This window comes from Ochotona princeps, chromosome 9 (genome assembly GCF_030435755.1).
Source record: "Ochotona princeps isolate mOchPri1 chromosome 9, mOchPri1.hap1, whole genome shotgun sequence".
Classification (NCBI taxonomy): domain Eukaryota; kingdom Metazoa; phylum Chordata; class Mammalia; order Lagomorpha; family Ochotonidae; genus Ochotona; species Ochotona princeps.
In genome coordinates this window covers 35,753,969-35,764,452 of record NC_080840.1, presented here as the reverse complement: position 1 = coordinate 35,764,452, position 10,484 = coordinate 35,753,969, and the positions used below count along the sequence as shown (strand labels likewise).

Below are 10,484 nucleotides of genomic sequence, written 5' to 3'. Positions count from 1 at the left end.
GCTGCGAGCCAGGGTAAGCCGGCCTCCAAGGGCCTCAGCTGCCCCGCTCGCGCCGCCACTTCCCTCGCGGCTCCGTGCCTTGGAGGTCCGCACGGCCCTCGGGGGAAGGGGGTCCAGAGATGCCTAGCCAGAGGGCCAGCGACGCGTCCGGCGTCCCCCCACCTCTCCGAGGCCGCGTCGCCGGCGCCGCGACCCCGCCCTCCCGCGCCTGTCCTTCCCTGCGCTCCCAGCCAGTGCTGGGCGCCAGACGCGGCCCCGCCGTCCGGCTGCTGGCCCGTGTTCCCGGCGGTCCCAGCCTCCGCGGGCCGGGACCGCGGCCCCCGCGGCAGGACGGGGAGGCGGGCCATGGCGTCCTGCGTGGGGAGCCGGACCCTGAGCAAGGATGATGTGAACTACAAGATGCATTTCCGGATGATCAACGAGCAGCAAGTGGAAGACATCACCATCGACTTCTTCTACCGGCCGCACACCATCACCCTGCTCAGCTTCACCATCGTCAGCCTCATGTACTTCGCCTTCACCAGGTGAGACGCGTGGAGCCTCGCGGGGCGCCGCGCCCGACGACGAGGGGAAGAGGCCGGGGTGGAGGAGGGGTGGGGGACGGGCGGGCGGTGGCGGGGAAGGGGCCCCTCTGGCATGGCTCTGGGGACAGGCAGCCGGCTGGCTGTGAGGCGCACACCCTCGCGGACTCGCCGCCCACGCGGCTCCTCCGCACGCCCAGCCCACCCTCTCAGCCCGTCGTTACCACCTTGCCCATGCTGCAGCGCTTCTGGCTGCACGAGGAACACGCCGGTCACCCAGCGCGGTTGCCTCACCCCACCCTACCCCACCCCATGAGGCACTCTACATTGCTCCTCACTCATCACCACCTAGGCTCCCTCTTCTTGGCGTCGCCTCCTAGCCCCGGTCCCTACCTAGCACGCGGCATGCATCATCCGGTATGCACCACTTTCAGCACACACCACTCCACATGTAAAACACTCCAGTCCACAGCGCCCTCAGGCACTACCCACAGGCCCAGGACACAGCCTGCCACGCTCAGAGGGTGCACTCCCATGGGCTTTTCTGTGTCATGAAACCGCATGCCTTGCATGTAGGCCGCCCAACACCACCCTGCCCCTAGCCTCAAGCAATACCAGCTATACCCCAACACACACTGTCTCTCTAGACACCCGTCATAGAAGAAGAGCTTTCTCTTCCTATCCAACCCAGTTCCCATCACCTGCTGGACACCCCGCTGCATAGCCACCGGCCCATCACGCATCACACAGTGTGATGTCACACACCCTGCGCGCTCATCACCTCACATACATGGGGAAAAGAGATTTTGTCACAAGTGGCCACGTTTCCCTGGGGCATGGGAAGTACATAGACCCCATATAGCATGGCACAACTCTTAGCCTGAAAACACACACAGGTGCTCAAAGCAATTTGTAATCCAAGTCCTGACAGCCACATGATACTCTGGCAGCCCAAGGGGTCGTCTTGGATATAACCCAGGGAACCTCTTTAGAGAAAGGGAAGTCGTGCTTACCCCATCATTATGGCTTAAGAGATTAACCCATATCAAGAAGTACAATTGTTGACATTTACTTCTCTCCCTGTAGTTTTACCTAACTATCATTAGTTTTCAATCAGGGCCTTATTTGGTGGTCACAGGACTTAGGAAATGTCTAGAAGGTAATGGGAAAAGAAATACTGGATGTATTGTGACCGATAGGACAGGATTGTGTGTCCATGTGCAGGCAAACACATGTGCACACACATGAATGCCAGTAAGCCATGTAGTTTTCATGAAGCTAATATCCTCTCACAGGAGATTTGCTCCTTATTTCCATAATCCACTTGACTCTTGGTTCTTCTTATGCAAGTGTTTGTTTACCTGAGTCTGCCTAAAGGCATGAGGCAGAGGTAACCATTGCTTCCTCTTGGAGGAATATTGTAACTAGTAGAGGTAAGGCTGATAATGTGTTACCCTTCTACAGTCTCTGGCCAGATTATAGAAACATGGAATTATAAGAGAAGTTTATTTTGGCACAAAAAATGTTTGAAATAATAGTGTAGATTATTTTCATCATAACTTTTTTTTCTTGGACTTTTTGAAGACCCTCCCTGTATTCCTTACATTGGAAGTGTAGAGCTTTCTCTACATCTTTACTTGATTCTACTGCTTGGTAGCTTTGTGGCCATTCCATTTTACCAAGCCTCAGTTTTTGTATTTGTAGGAAAGATGATAATGCCAGCACTAATACCTCATAGGGTTGTCTGTCATGAGAACTAAGCTTTTAAAAGAAGGCATGTTCAACTCAGTGCATGGCAAATGTTAATTGCTTAATAGTTATTGGTTGTTGTTCTGTGGTTTCATTGTATGCCAGCGCCTTCTAAGTTGCATTTGTTATTAAATGAGGATGTAGCGTGCTCTCTCATTGAGAAAAGTGATGAAAGCACAAGAAAAATACACATTTGATCACATACCTGCCTGTTAGCCATTCACTTCAGTTTAACTTCATCGTATGCTTAGATTTTTACAATGATGTAAAATGAGGGGGTTTTCTTCAGAAATTAAAAACGTGATTTTTTTAATAGAGAAGCAAAAGTGAACAATTTGTTTCAGCTTTATTCCCTTTAAAAATACAGCTTCTGTTCTAAAACAAAAAGTTATTTTCAATTGGAATTTCCCTTTTATACCACATTGTGCCAAGGCGGATGAGACACTGTAGAGTTAAAGGGTAAGGAATGAATATGAATTTTAACAACTTGTCAAGAATCATAGAACAAAATGATTGCAATTTTATTTCTTCAACTAATTTTCTGAAGAGACAGAAATTGCATTAAGAAGAACCAGAGAAGAACAAGTTTCACCTTACATAAAATTCTAAGCACCCTTTATGGAATTAATACTTACTGGATCTTGCTTCTTTTTTTATAATGATTTGTGACCCTTTTAAGTTGGATATCATAATGATAGCTCTATCTACTGACATAAAAGGGAAAAATAATGACTTCTTAAATGAAAATTTTTCATTCTGTGCACCTTCATAATGATTATCTCTAGGACCGTACACTTATTCTATAATTATTTTAGTTGGGTAACTGTTCAGTGCAAATCTTTCAGTAAAACTTTTAAAATACTTGTTTGGCTTCAATTTTGTTTAGCAAGGAAGCAGTTGTCTAACAGGGCATAAGTATTTTTTTGGGTGTCATATTACCAGCAAGTAAGAAACAGAACTGGGGGTAATGTCGCATTCTTCAGAGTCAGCAAGGATTTGCAACTGTGAGAGTTAGACACCTTGTGCTGAAGTCTGAGACAAGTTTGGATTTATCAAGTAGTTCTTTTGTTGGCAAGTAGGCCAACTCAGTGTTAAACCATACTTATTAAACTTTCTTTCCCTATCACTATTGTTAAAGCCAGATACTACCCAATTGTTTCCCAAGATTTGAGGAAGCTCATTTTGCCACATTTTTAGAAATATTTTTTCTAATGGAGATGCTTAGGTCTGTGTCTTGTAAGTTGGAACAGGAAAGTGGGACAAGAAAAAACCTTTGTCTCCAGTTCAGAGTCATCGTTACTGCAGTGCCCTCATCTTTACTCTGATGTCAGAGGATGGCAAACATGGGAATATTGGATGGGCTTGATTTCAAACGCTTGAGCTTAAGATGTAAAATTATTAAATTACACTTATGGAGGCCCACCTGTCCTGAAGAAACACCTGCATCGAATCCTGGTGTCTGTTTCAGCATTTGCCCAGCAAACACCAAAAACAAAACTAGAGAAGAATGCTTTCCTGCAGATATTGTAGCTATGTGATTACCTGTTTGTGTCTACTAGCTTTCTTCTTGATACAGCACAGAGAAGTGAACAAAGTTTTGATTGAGTGATTTTTACTTAGTAAGAATAGTTTTCACTTGATTTCCCCTTTGGTTTTGTAATGCCAATTCTTCATATCACTGAACCGTATTTCTGGTCTTTTGTACGGCTTGGCTCTTGGCTACTTGCCAGCTTTCCCTGTCCTTTTTGCTCTGACCACTTTTCCCGTTAGGGAACGTCTCCTGATGGCTGCTGACTCGGTTGCCTTGGTCCTGCTTCCTGCTGTGCATCATGTTCCTGCTCTCCCAGTAACAGAAGCCCTGGATATCCTTGTTCCCCGACTTCAACAATATCAAGCATCCAGAGACTGTGTGTTGGGATCAAACCAACATTGATCCATACCATTTCTCTTCCCCAATTACTACTTGAATTTTTATTGGATGAAAATAGGCATCTTTGATCTCTCTCTCTTTTTTTTGATGATCTTTATATAGTTGATTAGGGATCAAAGGGTCAAATCAAGGCTACAAGAAAGTGGATAAGACCATTGTTTCCACATTCTCTTTTTTCCTTCCTGTATCTTGAGCAAGGGGAGAGACAAAGGGAGAAGCCACGCCCAGCCTCCCAACCATCCCAGGGTCCCTTCTGGGGCATGCTCCGAGGGTCCTGCTCAAGTGGTTTTGATAGTTCAACAGTTCTGAATTGCTGCTGATCTCTACTCTGCAACCTCTACACTCCAACCATGATGAAATCCCTCCAGAATCCACTAGCTGACATAGTCCACCTTAGAGTCTCCGTTTGCCTAGATTTTCACTGCCAACGCTTGGCTGGGGTCATTGATCAATTTGTTCTGTCCTCCATTCACTGTTATGGTACCAGGTGTCCTCTGCAGGTTCTAATGTACTGTTGTATCCTTCATGGGCACCTGGCGATGCTGTCAACTATTGCGTCTGAGCCACTTAGGAGGCCTAGTTCTGACACAGGCACTCCATGATTCGACCATGGACCCTGCAATTCTCTCCATGCTTGGAGTTCTGAGTCCAGCAGTTCAGTTGGGGAATCCCAAAGAAACCTCATCTAAGATGAACCCAGACCTGATTCTTGTGTGTGCTTGCCAATATAGGAACTCTCTTCTTATGCTGACTTCTGGTATTTTGTGTCCCTAATAAGATTTTAAACCTGTTAAAGCCCAATTATTTCTTTGGGATCCTCTATAGTGAATAGGATTTTGGATGATTCACTTATCTATTTGAATGCAATGGTGCCTTACAGTCTCAAAGAAATTATATACCTAGGAATGGCTACCTCTCATATGCCTCTGGAGTATGTAAGTTGCTCTGTTTTAAATAATCTTTTGCATGTAGAGGTAGAATTTTGTCACTACACGTAAGATAATTTGTCTTGAGATAGAATGATCTGCCTCTGGTTTCTGTAAGGAAATTAGCAGTTTTTTCCCGGCCTCAGCTAATTCAGAAGGCAGGAGTAGCCCAGGGAGCTGTAACTTTTTCCTTGGCCCGGCACCTCATTTCTCGTTCAGCTCTACGTAGCTCAGGTCTCTGCCATCCCCAGGGTTCACCATCTGGTTTCTCTTCAATAGGTCTCCATGATTGCTTTCAGAGCTGTTCTCCTTTTTCCTTTTGCAAGCATCAGCCCAGCTCACCACAGCCCCTTGGGAGCATAGCATGCTCCCCTAATCCCTGCAGCCGCCACCGCCCCCCAACTGCTGCTTTCAGGATCCTATCTCTCTCTTACTTCCAGGCTCTCTCTGGATGCCTGTTAGCTGGAGGAAGAGGCTTGCTGGACCCTAAGAACTTTGGCCATAGAGCAGAACTACTTCTCCAGTTTTTCTCCTCTCCGAACTGTTCATAGCTCACCTAAGTAGGCCCTACTTGCTCCTGGCCCACACCCAGAGCTGCTGTCTCTATGACAGGAGACCACCCTATGCCCCACCCAGTGCCTCTTGTGCACCCACAAGACCATGGAATCTTTCACAGTGCACTTGGCTAGGGCCTATCCTATACCTCTTTGTTTCTATACCTACAAATACCTTTCACTATCATTTCTCCATTCCTTGTGGCCAAATTTCTTTTTCTTTTTCTTTTTTTTTTTTTTTTGCGGCCAAATATCTTAATCTTGCCAGGATAGGTACCCATTGGATGTTGAATAAATGGAATACTGAAACTGTTTATCCTGTAAGAACTTTTAAAACTATCAATTCTCTACTCTTTTTGTTGATACCTAGCTTGTAGTTCCTAATGAGCATTATACCTTACATTAACATGGAGTACATATGGTATTCAAGATAAAACTGAAACCAGTTAACATCTGTCTACTGGCAACCCAGGATTAAGTTTCCATTGGGAGAGAGGATCCTTAACAGTGACCTGTCTTCTAAGTTCCCCTGCCATTTTGTCTCTATTTCAAAGACCCCTATTAAAATTAATGAGGAAGATGGAAAGGGGAGGGACATTTAATCTCGTGGCTGAGGCGTGATGAAAGCTAGACATTCTTGTCTGCCTAGCCTCACAGAGAAGGCCTTAGCCAAAGACTGAGTACAGGTGAATGGAGCCTGTCTTGGCTTCTTGAAGTTCCCATACCTGCAGTGTGGCAGTAAACCAACATGAGATCGCTATGTAGCTTTGTAAAAAATTATTATTTTTTATGGATTTATTTATTTTTATTTGAAAGGCAGCGTTATAGAGAGAAAAGGAGAGATGAGAGAGATCTTCCATCCATTGGTTCATTCCCCATAGGGCTGCAATGACTGGGGCTGGACCGTTCTGAAGCTGGAACTTCTCTGGGTCTCCCTTGTGGGCACAGGGGCCCAAGCACTTGGGATATCCTCCACTGTTTTCCCAGGTACATTAGCAATGATCTGGTTTGGAAGTGGAGCAGCTAGGACTTGAACCAACACCCATATGTGATGCAAGTGCTGCAGGCGGGGGCTTAACTTGCTACACCCTGGTACCAGCACTCCATTTTGTTTTCAGTTTTTTTTAAACTCAGAATTTTTCATGTGTTTTTGCTGCTTGTAGGACATACTTCCCTTAGGTGCTTCCTATGCTACCTGAAACAGTGTTCCACAGAAGGAATTAAGAGTCTGAAACTTGATTTGGCTTATTGGTATCATAGTCTCAGAAGGTCTCCTAGGCTAACTTTGCAGAGGCAGAGGGAGACAGGAAAGTTGCTGTGAGTAGACCTTCTGACTTCTTATCCCTGTAACTGAGTGGCTTGACCACTGTGCCGTTTATTTCACTCATTCTTGTCACCCAATGTGCTGAGGATGCTTAGAGTATGTCAAGTGTGACGTTGGGCACCAGAGTTGTCTTAGGGGACCAAGGGTGGGATGTTTATCCTGGGGAGCTGCAGCCACAATCTTAATTTAAGCTGCACAATGGGTATTTTTGACCCTGTGTGGTCAGAGCTGCTCTGGCACAGGTGTACCTCCTGGGGTTAGCAGCAAGGGAAGTAGACTCTGTCTACTTCCGCCTGTGTGTTTGTGTGGTGCTTGATTCAAACCAGTGTTCAGAGATGCTGGCACCTGCTTCCTTCTGTCCATCCGTGTGTAGCTGTGAGCTTTGTTTGCATCCTCCAGGCACGGGTAATGCTCCCCCGCTGCATGTCCCACAGACCACTAGAACAGTCCAAAGACCAGCTATGGAAGTTCTTTGGCCCATTCAGAGCACTAGGGATATGGATGTCTTTTTGTTAATAGCTGCTATAGGCACAGGAAAGAGCCACAGACTGGCACACCATCACAATCAAAAGCCCAAATCTTTTCTTGTTATAAACTCAAGTCTAGTTGAGAAAAATCCTGAGGTCAGAAAAAGTCCAGATAAGGACCAGGCAGCCCTGGCCACGGGTGATGATCTTCCTGGGGAAATGAGATCCACATTGCCTCCTGGTGGAGCCAAAGGTCTCCAAGGCAAGGCACCACCAGTCACTTGCAGCCACCCTCAGTAGAAAGTCGATTTTTTGTTTGTTTGTTTTTTGACTTTTCAGGTTAATGAGAAACAGTTCTTATAAGGTGAAAAATAGCTTTTGGGGCAGGCATTTGGCACAGCTGGTAGAATTCTGCTTGGGAAAGCCACATCCGTTAGTGCCTGGGCGTGGCGCTCCACTTCTGTTTCCAGCTTCTTTGCTATGCACATTGTGCAAGCAGTGGTCATGACTCTAGCATGTGGGTCCAAACCAATGGAGAGCAGCTCTCTCTCTCTTTCTGTCTGTCTCTGTCTCTCTCTCTGTCTCTCTCTAGTATGTATATACTTACGGGTCATTTAGAATTTGGAGAGGGTGTGCTCACTCACAGCAGGCCTTATGAGGACTCACTAGACTTGGTGTATGCTCAGAGGATTCTGAGTTCAAGAATTGTCTGTCCGTTGCACATTCTGTTCTTTTGTGGCTTTACTACTAGACAGGGGGTTGATCTGTGTGCCAAAGCCACACCCTCTCTGCCAAGAACCTGTCTAGAATGTGAGGTGGAGGCATACAGAGTCTGACTGACTCACATTTTTAAATTCTCACCCACCCCTCAATCTTTGACTGCTTAGGGTTAATCTTTTTCTGCTGTGTATTATCAGTTTATCCGAAGACCTCGTTGTATCTGGAATCCATTTTGTTTCCTAATTAAGCATATGTAAAACTGCCAGTGTTTTGCATTCAGTTGTTATTTTTTTTATCTTTTCTCAGCTGATCTTTTTTCTTCTGATAATATACCATCCATTTGAGCCCTTCCTTCTAATACAATTACTCAACATTTAAAAAAATTTTTATTATATTATTCACAATCTTTACATAGTTAATTAGGGTAAAAAGGTTCAAGGGCTATAGGAAAGTGGGTAAGACTATTATTTCCATATTGTTGCTCAACATTTTTAAAATTGAAATTTCATTGGTTTTGCAGCCCTATTTCTTTCTTTCTTTAATTATATTTTTAAAGATTTATTTATTTTTGTTGGAAAGACAGATTTATAGAGAGAAGGAGAGACAGAAAAACCTTCCATCCACTGGTTCACTTCCCAAGTGGCCACAACAGCTACAGCTGAGCCAATCTGAAGCCAAGAGCCGTTTTCCAGGTCTCCCACGTGGGTGCTGGGTCCCAAGGTTTTGGGCCGTCCTCCACTGTTTTCTCAGACCACAAGCAGGGAGCTGGATGGGAGGTGGAGCAGCCAGGAGATGAACTGGCACCTGTATGGGATCTTGGCGGATGAAAGTGAGGATTTTAGCAACTAGGCTATCATGCCAGGTCTGTCCTTGTTTATTTTTAAAAAGAATTTATTTATTTATTTATATGAAGCACCGAGAAAGGAGAAAGAGACAAATCTTCCATATGCTGGTTCTCTCCGCAAATGTTCTCAGTGACTGGAGCCAAGCCCATCAGTAGCAAGGAGCTTCTTCCTGATCTTCCGTGAGGGTGCAGGGACCCACACTTGGATCATCTTCAGATGCTTTCCCATGTACATTAGCAGGGAGCTGCATTGGAAATGGAATAGCTGGAACTCGATCCGGCACCCATATGGAATGCTGGCTTTTGCAAGTAGCGGCTTTACTTGCTGAACTACAATGCCAGCCCACACATCCTTATTTATTACTGATCTCGAGTTCTTAGAAATTGACTGTTTCGGTGGGTACTGTGGTGCAGCTGGTGAAACCACAGCTTGGGTCTCCCGCCTCCCAAACTGGAGTGCCAATTCAAACCCTGACTATTCCACTTCTAACCCAGCCTCCTGCTCATGTATCTTACAAGGCAGCACATGGATGGCTCAAGTGCTTGGGCACCTGTCATTCATTTAGGAGACCCCGATGGAGTTCTGAGCCTCTGTTTGTTATACTGGCCCAGCTTTGGATGTTATGGCCATTTGGGGAGTAAGCCAGTAGGTAGAGGTATCTCTATTCTTGCTCTCGCCCTCACTCTGCCTTTCAAGTGGATAAAAATAAATTCAGTGTTGTGTGTTTTCAAGTATTTTGACTAGCATGTGATTTTAAAAACACTGATTTGCTGATTTACCATTAGCCATTCATTAAATAACACAGTAATTAATTACAAAAAATGACATCATATTTACATTGCTTGAAATCCAAGACATAAAAAAAAAAGTGTGTGATGAAAAAACTCCTTCTCATATTATCACCAGTCCTTTATTTCTTTGTTTTGATGAAAAGCACTGTCATGGTACAAATTATCACTTACAGAAGGATACTTTCAAAAGCTTGGTGGGGTTGATGCGGTGGCTCAACAAGCTAATTCTCCACCTTGCGTTGCTGGGTGTCAGTTCTGGTCCTGGCTGCTCTACTTCTCATCCCGCTCCCTGCTAATGCTCCTGAGAAAGTGCTGGAGAATGGTTCAAGTCCCTGGACCCCTTCCCCCACGTGGGAGACCTGGAGGAAACTCCTGGCTTTGGATCAGCTCAGTTCCTGCTATTATAGCTATTTGGGGAGTGAACCAGTGGATGGTTCATGCTCTCTGTAAATCTGCTTGTCAAAGAAATTAAATGGAATAAATCTTTTTTTTTTTAAGCTTATTGAAAATTAAATGTAAGTTTCTTTGGGAGGCCTAACCTACTGCCCTTGTGGCGCTGACCCCTGGAGCAAAAAATTTTTAAATCCATGCACATAAAGAGGTCTTCAATTCTATTTTTCATAAACTTTTGTTGTGCCTTCATGTGCCCATACCTAT

The 10,484-nt window shown here is 45.2% G+C and overlaps 1 protein-coding gene across 2 annotated transcripts in view; it reads left to right on the top strand.

Annotated features, from left to right (window-relative positions):
• The first annotated feature begins 162 nt into the window (after positions 1-162).
• PTDSS1 (phosphatidylserine synthase 1) overlaps positions 163-10,484 on the top strand; it is a 76,126-nt gene continuing 65,804 nt past the window's right edge. For both annotated transcript variants that reach the window (XR_009246066.1, XM_004580617.4), the window contains exon 1: positions 163-524. Coding sequence is in view for 1 of the 2 variants with exons in the window: in XM_004580617.4 (XP_004580674.1) it covers positions 346-524 (179 nt within the window). In the remaining variant the exon portion in view is untranslated. The remainder of the gene's footprint in view (positions 525-10,484) is intronic.